Below are 17,683 nucleotides of genomic sequence, written 5' to 3'. Positions count from 1 at the left end.
ACGTAGCATCGCTAAGCTGTGTCGTCGCACGTTATTAGGATTTCTCATTGACCTCTACGTACCTTTTAGACTACAGCCATTAGCAGGATCAATTTCCTTCCCATCTATTTTAAATAGCCAGCGTCCTGGGATGTTCACATTAGTACTTTCTTCAATATTGACAACCTCAGGAGACCGGGACCCAGGTACACTAAAAAAATTAGTACTGTTTCCACCATTAAATCCAGCCTAAAAAAATGAGAAATTATTTTTGACAGCATCAAACAATCCAGATTAAGAGTCTATTTCGTGTTCTATGGTTGTATACTTTTAAAGGGAACCTGTCACCAGGTTTCCCACTTTAAACTACGGTCACCATCATTAATGCAAACTGTTCTCTAGGAAACTGAATGCAAGTCCCAACCCCCCTCTGCATAGCTCAAAAATACCTTCTATAATCCCCCCATACTATAACGTGCATGGGCTGGATTTACTACGCTCTCTTGGCGCATGCGCCTTACAGTACTTTGCTCTACCCTCAGCTGGACAAAGAGAAGTGCGCCTGCGCAGGAGTGGATTGGGGACAGTGTGTGGATGACGTAGGTGGATTGGGGACAGTGTGTGGATGACGTAGGGTGCGTCATCCACATGAAGCAGGGAAGGAGGACGGCAATTGTAAGAGGGGAGGCACTGAAGCAACACCAGTGATGCCCATAGGGACAGACTGCACCATTAAGAGGAAGTATGAAAAGTATTTTTTGGGGGTTGGGGACCTGAATACATCTTGCTAGAATACTGTAAAGAAGCATTAAAGGTGGTTACCATAGTTTACATTGGTAAAACCTGGTGATGGGTTCCTCTTTAAAGGCATTCAGGTTGCCTATGGTTCAGGCAGCATGAAGCAGAGGCCGGATCATACATTGCAAACATGTATATTTTACTTGGAAATGCTGTTGAATTTCAGAGAACAACATATTTGAAGGTCTGGCCAGGGACAAGAAGAATAGTCCAAGAGGTCTTCCCAGTGGGGACATACATCTAAGATTATTCTTGGCATCATTTTTAGCGATGTTTCTCTCTGAAATGCCACAATGTTTCAAAATAAAACATACATGTTTGTAATGCAAGAGCTTGTGGTTTGGGCAGCATGACTCATGCAGCAGGTTCCTTTAAAGGGAATCTGTCAGGTTTTTTTTAAAGTAATCTGATGACAGCATGGTGTAGGGGTTAAAACACAGATTTCAGCGATGTGTCTCTTGTCAGGCTATATGCTGTTGTTTACTTGCTATTAAGGTTTTATCACTAGGACATTATCGTTGCTGTGACTGGCTGGCATGTGAGCACTGGTCCGACTCCGCCCCCTCCTGTTATAAGCAGCTTATTGTGTATAGACACTGTAAATACAGAGCTTGGTATGGGTGCGATTAGCTTTCTCAGCTCTGCTGTTTTGCTAAATCTAAGAAATCTGATTGTGTCCCAACAGCTATACCCATTAAACTAAGTGATACATTGCTGGATTCAGGTTCTCTTTGCCTACATCATGCTTCTGTCAGATGATGTAGCAAAAAAAATCCACTATCAGATTCCCTCCAAAGAGAGCATACATTGTTTTATGAGCTGCTAGCAGCTCAACCACATTCACTTCAGTAATGCTCAGCAGAAATAGCACATGTGTGCATGGACAAGGTGGCACTATTTATGAAAGACAGCATCTTTGTTTTTCTTATATGGTACAAATCCTGTACTGAAATCCCATGGATGTGTCATGGAATCTATGCTTGTGTAATACTTGCCCTTCTCTGTACAATTTCATATTCTGGGTGTTCAGCACGGGTATGTGGTGCAGGCTCAATGTCTAGAACCATATAAAGGGTTTTTGTGGATATTGTCCGCGCTGTTGAATAAATGGAAATCCAGACGTATTGACGAAAAGGAATTGTGGTTTTAATCAATGCGTTTTGAAGTCTGTATATGACTTCTTCCTCAGGAAATACCACACACATATGTGTGTGGTATTTCCTGAGGAAGAAGTCATATACAGACTTCGAAACACACATATGTGTGTGGTATTTCCTGAGAAAGAAGTCATATACAGACTTCGAAACCCACATATGTGTGTGGTATTTCCTGAGAAATAAGTCATATACAGACTTCGAAACACACATATGTGTGTGGTATTTCCTGAGGAAGAAGTCATATACAGGCTTCGAAACACACATATGTGTGTGGTATTTCCTGAGGAAGAAGTCATATACAGACTTCGAAACACACATGTGTGGTATTTCCTGAGGAAGAAGTCATATACAGGCTTCGAAACACACATACTGTATGTGTGTGGTATTTCCTGAGGAAGAAGTCATATACAGATTTCGAAACACACATATGTGTGTGGTATTTCCTGAGGAAGACGTCATATACAGACTTCGAAACACACATATGTGTGTGGTATTTCCTGAGAAAGAAGTCATATACAGACTTCGAAACCCACATATGTGTGTGGTATTTCCTGAGGAAGAAGTCATATACAGACTTCGAAACACACATGTGTGGTATTTCCTGAGGAAGAAGTCATATACAGGCTTCGAAACACACATACTGTATGTGTGTGGTATATCCTGAGGAAGAAGTCATATACAGATTTCGAAACACACGTGTGTGGTAATTCCTGAGGAGAAGTCATATACAGACTTCGAAACACACATATGTGTGTGGTATTTCCTGAGGAAGAAGTCATATACAGACTTCGAAACACACATATGTGTTTGGTATTTCCTGAGGAAGAAGTCATATACAGACTTCGAAACACACATATGTGTGTGGTATTTCCTGAGGAAGAAGTCATATACAGACTTCGAAACACACATATGTGTGGTATTTACTGAGGAAGAAGTCATATACAGGCTTCGAAACACACATATGTGTGTGGTATTTCCTGAGAAAGAAGTCATATACAGACTTTGAAACACACATATGTGTGTGGTATTTCCTGTGGAAGAAGTCATATACAGACTTCGAAACACACATGTGTGGTATTTCCTGAGGAAGAAGTCATATACAGGCTTCGAAACACACATATGTGTGTGGTATTTCCTGAGGAAGAAGTCATATACAGATTTCGAAACACACATGTGTGTGGTAATTCCTGAGGAGAAGTCATATACAGGCTTCGAAACACACATATGTGTGTGGTATTTCCTGAGGAAGAAGTCATATACAGATTTCGAAACACACATGTGTGTGGTAATTCCTGAGGAGAAGTCATATACAGACTTCGAAACACGCATATGTGTGTGGTATTTCCTGAGGAAGAAGTCATATACAGGCTTCGAAACACACATATGTGTGTGGTATTTCCTGAGGAAGAAGTCATATACAGATTTCGAAACACACATGTGTGTGGTATTTCCTGAGGAAGAAGTCATATACAGATTTCGAAACACACATGTGTGTGGTAATTCCTGAGGAGAAGTCATATACAGATTTCGAAACACGCATATGTGTGTGGTATTTCCTGAGGAAGAAGTCATAAACAAACTTCAAAACTCATTGAATAAAAACCACCATTCCTTTTCATCAATATGTCTGGATTTCCATTTGTTCAGCAGCGCGGACAATAGCCACAAAAATCCTTTATATGGTTCATGATATGGTCAATCCTTGACCCTTGGATCTGCAGCAGCTGGCATTTATATGCCCTATCAACGGGCCCCAGGTGAGCAGTTTTCTGAATAACAGGTTCTGAAATTGTCGGATAAGACCTTATGTGCGCTTCTTCTCTCCTATAGTTTTTTTGTTTGAGGCTCAATGTCTAGTGACATTGTGCAGAGCAGGCAGATTACTGAGCAGGTTCCATTCTGGGATTCTTCAGCATTGAAACCATGTACATGTGCAACAGAGAGAGATAAATGCTGGAGCACCCAAACAGAGGGGAGGTAAAGGAAGGGCTTACTGAGGAGAGTCAAGTACTTGCCTGGGTTAAGATTGCTCATTAAACAAGTGCAACCTCATTAGCATATTAGACCTAGCTTACTAGACCACAAGATAATTTTACACTCCTGTTTAAAGTGTTATTCTCAACTTGTGCTTTGAGCAGCACACATCTCTCCAGTGCCCTTCACTTCCGTGTTACTGGGGTCGGTTGCTCCTCTTTGAATGACAGTTCTCATCAATAGCAGAACTTGTGCTGGGCTTTATCGTTCTACTGTAAGGCATTCAGCCTGTGTGATTCTTCTGAAGTCTACACTGTTGTCACTACCTTTACATATAGAGATGACAGAGTCTTTCAACAAGCGAGGCGCTTAGGAAAGTGAGAGCAGTGTTTAGGAGAACTGCACTCGAAATAGCCACTGGGCCCAGTACTTGTAGTTTTGCATGGATAATACCAGGTCAGGCTCTGACAGGCAGGGAATGGGAGGTGGAATAAAGGATCATTACAATGTCAGGCATTCATGAGATAGAAATAACTGTGTCTATGTGTCATCCACAGGAAGGTGGAACTACAGAAACAGCCGAGAAGGCAGTGCTATGTGGTTTCTGTCACTGCCATACATGTGAATGGTGTATATAAAAACAGCTTGCTGAGCTATACCGTTTCTATAAATCCTGTTAATTTTCATCGAGGTTATGGAAACAGCATAGTTTACCCGACCTTTTGTGGCCAACACATAGGCACAGTTATTCCTTTCTTAGACATGAATGGCTGGAATTAGAATAACTTTAAGATACAATATATTCTGTATGTTGTAACTTTCTGCAGTACAGACATAAGAAGAGGAGAAAGACAAACCCTGCGCCAAGTTCATGTGCTATGGTTGTCCCCCCCAATATCCCGCATCCTGTATTGCCCCTGGAATATACCATAATGAAGCAGATGAAAAATCATGAGCAGTAATTGGTGCTAGCTCTGTTTGCTGCAGTTAGAGGCAGGTGCTGGCTGTATACCACAGCTGGCACCCACTGTGTAGACAGTCGGTTCAACTCCTGAATCCACTAAGTGCAACCGCACCCAACATGCACCAAATGCCTACAGTAGATGTTGGGAAGGGGATAAGAATACATTCACATATTAGAAAGTTGTTTAAGAAATGTCTACAAATTGGTAAATTCAGTTCAATAGGTCTAGGAAAGCTGCAAGCACATTCTGCAGAAACAAGTCCACACAGACGTATGTAATACATTTTTTGAAGCAAAAATTTCTACAGAAAATTTGCCGTATTGTAAATTTCAATGTTAAATAATTTTCCTCATTCCATAATTGTGTGCAGTTAAAGCTGGTTGACATCTGCTCCTTACCTGAGCCATAACACCCCCTAAGCCTGTAAGAGGGTCTCCTCCACTCGCCGTCCCCGTGGTCCATGTTATTTCCTCATAATTAAACATTGCAAAGCTGGACGTGCCATCTGAAATCAGCAGAGCTTGAAATGTATTCACCTGTCAATGTAATGAAAGAATCGTGAAAAGCTTTTCCTTTTCTTGCCGTCTCTTTCTGATTGGCAGGTAACATGGAAACATAAAGAACATGGAACAATGAGATTATCTTCTAACTCAACAATTAACAAAGAGCTACTTCAAATCTCGAGCCTTTATCTTATGTATGTCGGCCTTTACAGAGAGCAAATATAAAAGAGGGTATGACCTAGCAAGCGAAGAGAAATAGGAGGAGGTCACACCCATAGATCTTCAAATTCTACAGGAGAATGTGTATTTCTCCTGGCTGAAGGCAAGGGTCTAGTCTAGTACCACATTTAAATACAGGATACTTAGCTGAAAGGGAAGCAGTCAGCACGTTTTTACATTTGGAAAATGTGGTACTGCTTGTCCCCAAACAAAAATGTCTGCGGCCACTTCACGAGAGTACTGGCTCTTACATGATGGTCTCCGTGGCTCTACTTTTGATTAGTTGGCCTGGCACAGCATCATTGTTGCGAGGTGACACATTTGTCATGTAGCACCAGGCCAGCTAATCAAAAGTAGAGTAGACTTTTAAATAGAAAATCAGATGAATTGATAACATTTGAAATTTAATTATTTCTCAAAAATAATTTTTCCTCAAAAATGTTCAAGACCATAAAAAACTAAAAGCAAATTTACTTTAATGAAGATAATCTTAATTCCAGGTTGCATGCAACCTTTCAGTGACTTCTTCCATACTTGTACGGTGGATATGTGTATTATATGTATGGATTGGTCCTAGGACCTGACAGATGGCCCACCCCTGATGGCCTCCATGTCTTTTATGAAGTCCTGCAAGAGGTAGGTCACGGGCAGAACTTCATAGGAGAATGGCAAAAAAATGACAATGCAATGCACTACAGAAGTATTGCAATTAATTGCAGAAGCGATCTCAGGCTCAAGCCTTTTGAATAGGACTAAGAAAAGTAGAATAAAAAAAAAATAAAAAAATAAATCTGCATATTCAAGGTGTTAATAAAAAGGAAAAATATATTATACTGGCTCTGGCTGAAAGGTAGTGACAGATTTACAGTGGTTTGAACTCTACAGTAATGAAGCTCATTGCTCAAACATTTCGTTTGAGCAGCGAGTTTTTGTAGAACATAGGCTCTAGGTACAATCCAAATGCCGCAGCATCCAGTCCACCTCAAATAATTTAATATTTTGAGTGATATTTTAACTTATAAAATTACAGGAGTGGTACTGCTTCCTCCATAGAAGGTGACCTCATCCCACGTGACCAGGAAGACCCAAGTGGCTGAGAAGTGGGTAAGATTCCTGAAATGCTTCCTAATTTCCTTAGATGCCATCTTCAAAATAGTAGGATCTGTAGTTTCCCGGTAGTAGATTTCTCCTCGTATCCCGTTATGAACATCTGCCCAAAAAGGAGCAATGAAAGCACGCCCATCAGCTAGCGGAAAAGGTTCTGGAGTGAACTGGCTCACGAGTACATTGAAGGAGATAACCCCATTGTTGTTGACCTTGGGAAATAAATAGAATAGTCATTGATCAAAAGATGACCACTGTAAGTTCACGAAAAGTTATGAATTTGTACAGCCAAACAAACAAACTTCTCAACATTTGTATTGCATCACCAAGAAAAGTCTGGGAGTTATGGAAATCACAGGATGGATAGACACTTTAATGATGTGTAAATTATGAAAATATAGAACAAATTTTCAAAAACATTTCAATTTATCGAGTATGAGTGCCATATGCAGAAATACCCATATGCCTTGGCTGCTGTCAATGAGGTTATTTGTGGTTGTCTGAGGAATATTCTGCCATGCTGAATGGACTTGGGCAAATCATCAAGAGCCTCTGCTGGCAGCTACCTGTGCAATTGCCAACTAAAGATGTGTTTTAAGGGAGAAAATACCAGAATCACTGCAGGCCATAGTAGATTGTTTAGGCCAAGCAGGCCTCTCACAATGGTATGAGCAACATGCGGCCTGGCATTGTCTTGATGAAAAATGGCTTTATGGACACTTTGAAGAAATGTCAGTACCACCAATTCCACATCTAAAACAATGTAACACCGAGCTGTTAGTGCAATTGGGATGAAAACTAGAGGGGTACAGTTAGAGTAAATTATGTCATCCCAAACCATAATTCTGGGGATAGGATAGGTGTGACATTCCCTAATGTTGACCATGACATGGTCTTCAGACTAATCTCCAATTGTCATTGCTTTCAAGTAAAAAATGTAATCAATTCTGAAGAAAACAGACCTCCATTTAAGTCTCTATTGCTCCATTCGAGCCTCCATGCTCTATCTTGAGACCATGTGGGCAATGCCATGTGGCAGAATGTCCCTGAGACAATCATTAACAACCTCACTGATAGCAGCCAAGACATGTAAGACTAGCTTCATAAGACTGATTTTCTCTCATCCAACTTTGATCACAGTTTGATCAGAGTGTGCTCAGAGTGTTATCTAATATTTTTGGATCCGGAGAATTAAAAAATAAATCTACATCTTCTCCATTCAGTGTTTTCATGAAAATCGGACATCATCTGAGTTCACGCCGATATTTTCCAGGGACCCATAAACATGAATGGGCAAATGCCATCTGATCAGAGGCATGCTGTGATTATTTCCTTAAATCCGACATGTGCACAGCCCCATTGAATACCATGGAGACGAGTGCTGGTTTTCAAAACATACAGCACTCATCCAATTATCATGGTTGTGTGCTTAAATCCTATAGGCCAAGTGTGGCCTGACTTTTACGGACACACTGAATGGAGAAGATGGAGATTTGTTTTTTAATTCTCCACGTTCAAGAAAATCATATCATGCTCTGATCAAACTCTTATCTTGTGACCCTAGCCTTATATGAAAACATCTTTCTCTACTCATTAATTCCTCTGTTGTCCTTCTGCTCTACTTGTTCAGTGGTGCTGGAAGGTTTGTGGCCTATTCAGAATTTTCAATTTTTCTGCATTTTAGCCTAAAACTACATTAGATTTTCACATAAACCCTAAAAGTAGATAGAGAGAACAAAATCAAGCAAACAAATGAAATATATTGTACTTTGTAATTTTTGATATTCAGGCAAATTATCTAATATCACATATCTGTGAGAGTCAAAAGTATGTGAATCTTTACTTTCAGTATATGGTCTGACCTCCTTATGCAGCAATAACTGCAACTAAATGTTTCCGGCAATTATTGATTAGTTCTGCACATTGGCTTGGAGGAATTTAAGCCCATTCCTCCCTACAAAACAGCTTCAACTCTTAACTGCAGAGATATGAGAAAAGTCCACAGCACAGTTGTGCCTGTATATCACCACCTCCTTAGATGCTTAGTACTGCTAAATATCGCTGCTGTGCCATGTTTGCCATATATAGACACTGGGTGCATATAAAAAGACGAGTATGCAAATCCAAGGGAAGGAAAAAACAGAAATGCACTCACCGGTCTCTTGTGCGATAGTCCTTTATTCAGAACATGTGCAGGCACACTTGGGGAGAACGTGGATAAAAGACGATGGCCGTTTCGCACTGCCGCGCTTCTACGGGTCTCAAATCGTTGAGACCCGTAGAAGAGTGCCAGTGCGAAACGGCCGTCGTCTTTTGTCCACGTTCTCCCCGAGTGTGCCTGCACATGTTCTGAATAAAGCTTCAACTCTTAGGCTGGTGGGATTTCTCCTGTGAACTGCTGTGTTCAGGTCTTTCCACAACATTTCTATAGGATTAAGGTTAGTACTGTGACTTTGCCATTCCGAAACTATTATTTTGTAGAGTGACTTGTGTGATTTGGGTCGTTGTCTTACTGCCTGAAGCACAGTTTTTTCAGAGTCGGCTCATGAACAGATTTCCTGACATTTTCCTTTACAATTTGCTGATATAAAAGTCAGAATTTATTGTTCCATTGATGATGGAAATCCATCCTTGCCCAGATGCAGCAAAACAGGCCAACCCATTATAGTACAACAACAATGTTTTCAGGATGTATGAGGTTTCTTTCTCCAAACATAACTCTTCTATTTACACCAAAAAGCTCTATTTCAGCTGCTCATCCATCCACACAACATTGATAGCATTTTTGCTTGTCCAGGTGATATTAAACAAACTGCAGATGGGCAGCAATGTTCTTTTTGGAGAGGGGTGCCCTTCTCCATGCACACCGTGGTTGTTCATTGTCCTCCTGATGGTGGACTAATGAATATTAACATTAGCTAATGTGAGTGAGGCCTTTAGTTGCTTAGAGGTTAACTTGAGTTGCTCTTTTGACCTTGTGGACTATGATAGCCTTGCTCTTGGAGTGATCTTTGATGGTTGATCACTCCTGAGGAGGGTAAGAATGGTCTCAAATTTTTTCCATTTTATACATTCTATCTGACTGGAGTACAAACATTTCAGAGAAGGTTTTATAAAACTTACCAGGCTGAAAAACATCCACAACTCTTTTGAGGTTCTCAGAAATCTCCATTGTTTGTGTTATGATACAAAGATGTGTTGTGAAGACCAAACTTTGATAGATTCCTGTTCTTTAAAGACAACAGGTCGCCCACTCACATTTGATTGTCATCCCATTGATCGAAAACACTAAACACTAATTTTATTTCAAATTATCTGCTAATCCTAAAGATTCACATACTTTTGACACTTACCAACTCATGATATTCGATAATTTTCCGAAATAAGACAATGACAAAGTCTAATATTTGTAACTTTTTTGTTTCATTTAGTTCTCTGTATCTACTTTTAGGACTTGTGTAAAAATCTGATGTAGGTTAAAGTAAACATTTTGCTGAAATGTGGACAGTTATGAAAGGTTCACGAACTTTCAAGCACCACCGTACCTTCATGACAATAGTTCTAAGCTGACAGATCTTCTATTTTGTTAGGGTGTATAGTAATTTAGGAATGTTACCCTGTCGCCATCCATAAGAAAATAGGCATTTACTTTTAGCATGGATCATCTTTTTTTAGTGAGATTTCTTTAATTGGAAAGTAATTTTTAGTTACTTACATAGAGTGCTTTGTATTGAACGCCAAAAAATATAAAAGGAAGAGATAATTTAATTTCAGGAGAACTCCCATCATCCACCTTCGGTGTTTTAGTGTCATTCTGCCAGAACGGATATAATATCGTCTTTGACTGAGCTGTAACAAATTGAAAAATTGTTGACTATGAACGGGCATCAAAGATAATTGCTAAACAAAAGCCATAAATGATTTAATTTTGCAAGTGATTTGTGGGTTACTAGTTTGCTATTTGTTTGTACACTACATGGTCAAATATACTATAAGGTCAAAATTATCGGGACCCCTAAATATTATAATTATCCCATTCTAAATCCACTGGCATTCATTTATATGGAGAAGACCACTCTGCTTATGCAACTTCCACTCTTCTGGAAACGATTTCTACAAGATTGATTTTGGAAATTAATTCCTAGAAGAGCATCTGTGAAATCAGATACTGAATGAAGTTGGATGAGAGTCCGGGCTCGCAATCTCTTCTAGTTTGTCTTAAATTGGATGGGTTTGAGGTCAGAGCCCTGTATGGCCAGACAGGATCTTCCACGCCAAACTCCCCCAACCATGTCTTTATGGACCTTGTTTTGTGCACTGGGACACAGTCATGAAGTCCAGAAAAAGGATGTTTCTCAAACAGTTCCTCACTTCCCACAAAGTTGGAAGCCACAATTGTCCAAACTGCCTTAGTGTCCTGAAGCACTAAGATTTCTATTCACCAGAACTCAGGAGCCGAAGTCAACCCCCGAAAAATAATATTATAGACCCCCACAAATCCTGAGAACAGGACTCCGAAGATCCATGTCTGAATGGATCAGTGGCTGGGCATGCGCACCTGTATTTCATTCTTATTCTTTTTAGACTGCCCCCTTACCTTCACTTAATAACAAAAATCACATACTTTTGCCAACCAATATGTAATAGTGCCCCTTTATTGCCCAGACAATCAATAATAAAACTTAAATTTGCCTAACCCCAGTCTTATGATATGCAGCCTCTTCTGACCTGTGACATCTGCGGCCTGTGCCAGGCGATTAGACGCAGAGATTTCATGTTACTGCCTGGATAAAGCCTGAACTTTTAGCCCTATTTAATTTGGGATCTGGGAAAAAAGTCCAAGGCATGAGCCCCAGATGCCTGGTGACTAAAGGAAAAACAACGGCATGGACATGTGCCCTATTATATCACAGCGCCCCCCCCCCCCCCCACCACGTGAAGAAAAGTTTCACGATGTTCAATTAGTGCCGAACACAGCCGGCCTTTATAGTACAATTTTCCCTACCTGAATGGCTCCATATTTATTCAGCAGCAGGACAACGACCCCAAACATACAGCCAAGGTGACTAAGAACTATTTTCAGCATAGAAGGAAAACAAGGAGTCCTGGTATTGATGATATGGCCTCACAGAACCTTGATGTCAATATCATCCAGTCTGGGATTACATGAAGAGACTGAAGGATTTCACAAGCGACATCCACAGAAGATCTGGGGTTAGTTCTCTAAGATGGTTGGAGTTGTTTAAGAATGGTGTGATGTAGGCTTGAGCGAAACGGATCGGACAAATTCAAAAGTCGCCGACTTTTGGCAAAGTCGGGTTTCATGAAACCCGACCCGATCCTAGTGTGGGATCGGCCATGCGGCCGGCGATCTTCTCGCCAAAGTCGCGTTTCGTATGTCGCGTTTGACGCCATTGTTTCAGCCAATGAAGGAGCGTGGGCAGACTGATGACATAGGTCTTAGGGGCGTGGACACCTATCGCCATCTTGTCGCTTGTGCGCTGTAGCGATTTGCAATGTGTAACACCAGCTTTTCTGTTCAGGGACGGAGGAGAGAGAGAGAGAGAGAAAAAAAAAAAGATAGACTTCCCATTGACTTTGCATTGGGTTTCGTGTTTCGGTCGATCCCCGACTTTTCGCCATAATCGGCCGATTTCACTCGACTCGACTTTTGAGATAGTCGGGTTTCGCGAAACCCGACTCGACCCTAAAAAAAGTAAGAGTCGCTCAACCCTAGTGTGATGCTGTATTGAAGGCGAAGGGCGGTCACACCAAATATTGATTTGATTTAGATTTCTCTTTGGTTCACTCACTTTCAATTTTGTTAATTGATAAAAATTGACTATTGACACTTCCATTTTTGAAAACATTCTTACTTTGCAGCATTTTTTTTCATACCTGCCTCAAACTTTTGCACAGTGCTGTAGTTTGTGTCACTGTTACGTAAATGAGGATCACAATTACAGGATGACCTTTATGTGTTTGAGAAACCCAATATTTAACAGCACTGACACAGCCTGGGGAGGAGCACAGGGGTGGTTGCATTGGGTGGAAGATTATATAAAGAACAACATTTCACCCATTGCATTCTTATTTTTGGATCACCTCGTGGGCTCAGTTAGTGCTCGCATGGCGGCCAGTGAGCTATTACAGAAGTAGTTAGGAGATACTTTGACATCTTGGTTGGTGCACTGGGCTACAGGCTCCTATGCAGGGCACAACAATTAAGAAGGGTTTGTCATCAGTTGCTGCATTCTTCATAGGATAGGTAGTAGAGTTGTCAAGATAAATGCTCTCAGTATGATGAAGTGAGCTTTGTACTACTTGCGGTCTGTGCAGAGCACAAGAGCTGATGAAAAACTAATCTTGACTGCTGTGCTCTGTATAGGCAGTGATTGAGATGACAAAGGCTGCACTCTGCTCTCCTAGAGCCACCCTCCTTTTCCTCTCACTTGTGATTTTATGATAAGGAGAGTCTGAGACCTGCATGGGAAGTTGTCCCATATTTTAAAAGAACAATAAAACAATAAAACAACATTTAATTAACTCTACTTTTTCTAGGCTAAGGTTGGGGCCAGGTATTGTACAATTAGGAAGCTGGGGAGATTTGGTAACTGGATTAGAACAATTCCAAATATATAGTATTTACTATTGAGAACTATAGAAATAACAGTAGTAAAGTGCAAGTAATCATGTACGTTTTGACCTGATCTCTAAGGCTACTTTCACACTAGCTTCGGTACGGGGCCGTCGCCATGCGTCGGCCCGATGTATCGAAGCAAACTGCGAAAAAAAAAGAACAACGTGGGCAGCGGATGCAGTTTTACAACGCATCCGCTGCCCCATTGTAAGGTCCGGGGAGGAGGGGGCGGAGTTCCGACCATGCATGCGCGGTCGGAAATGGCGGAATCGACGCACCAAAAAACGTTACATGGAATGTTTTTTGTGCCGACGGTCCGCCAAAACATGACGCATCCGTCGCACGATGGATGCAATGTGTGGCGATACGTCGCAATGCGTCACTAATGAAAGTCTATGGAGAAAAAACGCATCCTGCGGAAAACGTTGCAGGATGCGTTTTTACTCCAAAACGACGCATTGCGATGTACGTCAAAAAACGCTAGTGTGAAAGTAGCCTTAGTCCTGATTAGACCTGTACTTACTTTATTATCCTGAAAATGCCAAACTTTATCTCCAACCGCCCAGCCTGATTGATGGCTCCTCAGTGTCCCTCCTCCCTGCTGCTTAGTACAAACTGCAGCTGTCCGTCAGGTTGGGTGGGCGGAGAATGAATTTGCTGGGATTTATGAGCTCTCTCACTCTTTAGCTGGCATTCCCTGCTGAAGAGTTCCACTCAATTTTGGAACATGGCAGATCCATGACCTCCCGGGGAATAGTGAAGTGGAGCACTGATGTTGGATGGCGAGGTTTGGAGTCAGTATTATACTCTATAACAAGAACACTACAGCAGATCAGTGGGGCACTTGGGGAATGGCCAGATATTGGGACAGTTTATCAGATAGGAAGTTCCCGGGAGAATGTGAGGTGGAAAGAGCGAAGAAGGGGAGGAACTGACCACAGTGTAAGGATTGGTTGGAGGAAGATCATTGCTGGCAGTCCCTTCTTTTAATCCCTGCCCTGAGGGAGCTGCTTTGGCCTGTTGAAAGGCAATGTCAACCTGATTTCCTTACTGCTACGGTCAGAGCTCATTGACTTAACGATCTCTGTAATTGGGTCTGAGTTCTTTTCCATTTCCCCGGCTTTATGGCAGCGGCTTTTCACAGGACGTAGAACAGATGATGCGGTAGCCGTCCTCAGCAGGTTACAGCACTGAATAGACCTGTTCTTGATTGTCCATAGTGACTGTGTTCTTTATACTAGATTTTATTCAATTGTTATCGATAGGTAGGTTTACGCTTTTAGGGCTAATCACACATGAATCCATAAGAGAAGTATTGCAAAGCTTTTACATAACATTTATATTTTTGTGCATATTTTATATCCCATTATTGAACCTTACTATATTTCGACTGATATTACTTTTTTTTTCTAACCTTGTAGCAAGCAAAGCGCAGACCACAATCCCAGCAGAGATGAATAATTCATTCTAGAACAAGAGACATTAATTACTGTTAGGCTTTCACAGGACTGATTGGAACAAATCCACAAATAACACAACGTAGCTTAAGTTTGCATTGCGATTAGCGTTTGTTGGTTTATAGCAAATGTGATCAACATCCATGCAATCAACAGCACAATGATTCAGCCATTTAAATTAATAGCAACTCGAAAATGTTTCCTATATCACTGTCAATAAGTAAATTAAGTGTTTTTGTACACAAGCATTAATGATAGCCGGCGGGCGAAAGATTTCAATATATGCCAATAGTCTATGAACAGTTATTGGAGATTTCCCATGAGAACAACGACTTCACCTCCTTCTGTTATCAACATCCCTCACAACGACCAGTTATAAATGCCTCACATCACACCACTCATGAGTGTACTTTTCGATGTCAGCCGAGCAGGTTTACAAATAAGGGAAATTAAGCGGAATACAATTGCGCTAATCAGTACTGGAAAGTCATTTCTTTCGGCAGAGTGAATCATCTGACAGGTTCCCTTGAAACCCTTCATGAAACGTGTTGCACACTTGGAATGGGTGTATAATGCGGGCACAGGATCTGAGCCTCCTCCACACATGTTGGATACCAAAGACATACTGATAGGGAATTTAGATTGTGAGCCCCATCGGGTACAGTGATGATAATGTGTGCAAAACTGTAAAGCGCTGCGGAATATGTTAGCGCTATATAAAAATAAAGATTATTATTATTATTATTATTACCGGCTCTGATTAGGGCTGTATTTAAAGTTTATGCTGCCCCAGGCACTCTTTGCGCTCATACCTCCCATTCAGTGGTGCAACTACATTAGGTGCAGGAATTGCAGTTGTGCCTGTGCCTTGGAGCTGAAGGGGTCTAAAAAGTCTCTTTGGGCTATATGAAAAGACCAATACTATTAAAGAACTGCAATAATTGTGAGCCTCATTGGAGCTTTTGCATTGGGCCCATGAGCTTCGAGTTACCCCACTGCTCCTATAGGTGATTCAGGCTAAGGAATCTGATCTCGTCACGGGAAGGGGGCAGTGGTGATGACGATGGGCACCGTAAAACACAACCCCCCAGGTTCATATACATGCACTCCTTATCCACAGTATATGTATGATAGACGATTGTGAAGGGGTTATAGAATAGCTCACATCATCTTGAATAAGGGCACACCAGCCTAGTTGACCATTGAGAGCAGCGGCAAAGACGCGCCTCTGTGCTGCTGCAAGCAAACACGCTTTGCGTCTGTAACATGAGAGAACTGCAGGAGCACCTAATCTGGACAAATCCAGCAATTCTGCCATCTTCACATCAGCTCTTACATGCTGTAAAGAAGGGATTGACCTGGCAAACCTACGCCATCGGTTACATGTGACCTGCATAGGCGTAAGGCCCTCACAGCACAAGTCCACACACCAGGACTGACACTTTCAAGTAACGTGCTGGGCCACTCTCACTGCCCTTCACCATGTTACATATGCACGCTCAGTAAATATACCCCCTCTGCACCCAGCCGCACACCACTCTATCAAACATTCCCAGTGCTCCCCATACACCAAGCTGAACACAAACAGTTGGAGCACAAACAGCAGCGTTCAATGTGGAGCAATAGGAACACTCTTCTAATTGGTGGAGCAGCAAAACGCAGTCGCAGTTGGCTCTGGGTACACTTTACTATGTACACTGCCTGCGCTGTAATAATGACCACTGTGTATATGGGGGGCACTTTGGCGGTGGACATATTATTAATGCAACCTGTGCAGGCACACAGGGGTCAAGAGGTAAGGAGGCCACATACACCTCCAAAACAGGTGGAATTGTGTGTTATGATGAGCTATGGTACTGCAATGGCCAATGACTCTAAAAAAATATATAAAAATTAAAAAAAGTATAAAAGTTTAAATCACTCCCCTTATCCCCTTGTCCTTTAAAAATAAACAAAAAAAAGTTAAAATAAACATGTTTGGTAAAGCCACATATATACATATGTCCAATGTATAAAATGTAAAATTAATTTACCCTTTGGGTATATGCTCAAAATGATAAAAGTACTCAAAAATTGTATTAATAAAAAAGTCAGCACAATGTAAAAAAGAAACAAAACACTGAAAAATAAGTGTTTTGAATGTCAGAAAAAGGCAACACAAACTAAATTATTATTATTTTTTTTTATTTTTTTACAAGTTTCCTAGTTTTTTTGCCTACTTCAGATACAAAAAACAAAACTATATGAGGTTGGTATCCCCATAATTGTTCTGACCTGAAGAATCATGTTGCCAGGTCATTTTTATTGAAAGCCATAAAATTGTAATCCAAATAAACAATTGCGGAATTGCGTTTTCTTTTTGTTTGTTATTTTACCCCATCTGTAATTATATTCCCATTTTTCCAGTATATTGTGTGGTGAAAAGAATATCATTCAAATCTACAACATGTCCAGCAGAAAATAAGCAAATGTATATGTCTAGGTCTATGAGTCTTGGAGGAAGGAGAAGGAAAAATGAAAGTGCAAAAAAAAAAAAATTGACTGGAAATGAAGGGGTTATGCAAGCAGATTTGTTGCAGAAAGTTCTGTGAATGCAAAACCTCATTCAAATAAATGAGACTGTCATAAATACAGTGGGGAAAAAAGCATTTGGTCAGCCACCAATTGTGCAAGTTCTCCCACTTACAAAGATGAGAGAGGCCTGTAATTGACATCATAGGTAGACCACAACTATGAGAGTCAAAATGTGAAAACAAATCCAGAAAATCATCTTGTCTGATTTGGCAAGATTTATTTTACAAATTATGGTGGAAAATAAGTATTTGGTCACCTAAAAACATGCAAGATTTCTGGCTCTCACAGACCTGACTAAATACTTTTTTCCCCA

General features: G+C 40.9%; 1 protein-coding gene across 1 annotated transcript in view; it reads right to left on the bottom strand.

Moving 5' to 3' along the window:
- Nucleotides 1-17,683, bottom strand: part of LOC138651609 (alpha-tectorin-like) — a 360,891-nt gene that overhangs the window by 196,329 nt on the left and 146,879 nt on the right. The window contains exons 8-12 of the mRNA XM_069741925.1: nt 14,773-14,806; nt 10,415-10,573; nt 6,624-6,911; nt 5,272-5,409; nt 63-228 (exon numbers count right to left, since the gene is read on the bottom strand). Of these exons, the coding sequence (XP_069598026.1) occupies nt 63-228; nt 5,272-5,409; nt 6,624-6,911; nt 10,415-10,573; nt 14,773-14,806 (785 nt within the window). The remainder of the gene's footprint in view (nt 1-62; nt 229-5,271; nt 5,410-6,623; nt 6,912-10,414; nt 10,574-14,772; nt 14,807-17,683) is intronic.

The sequence above is a fragment of the Ranitomeya imitator genome, chromosome 10, assembly GCF_032444005.1.
Source record: "Ranitomeya imitator isolate aRanImi1 chromosome 10, aRanImi1.pri, whole genome shotgun sequence".
Classification (NCBI taxonomy): Eukaryota; Metazoa; Chordata; class Amphibia; order Anura; family Dendrobatidae; genus Ranitomeya; species Ranitomeya imitator.
Note: the sequence above shows the minus strand (reverse complement) of the source record. Positions and strands in the feature narration are given on the sequence as shown.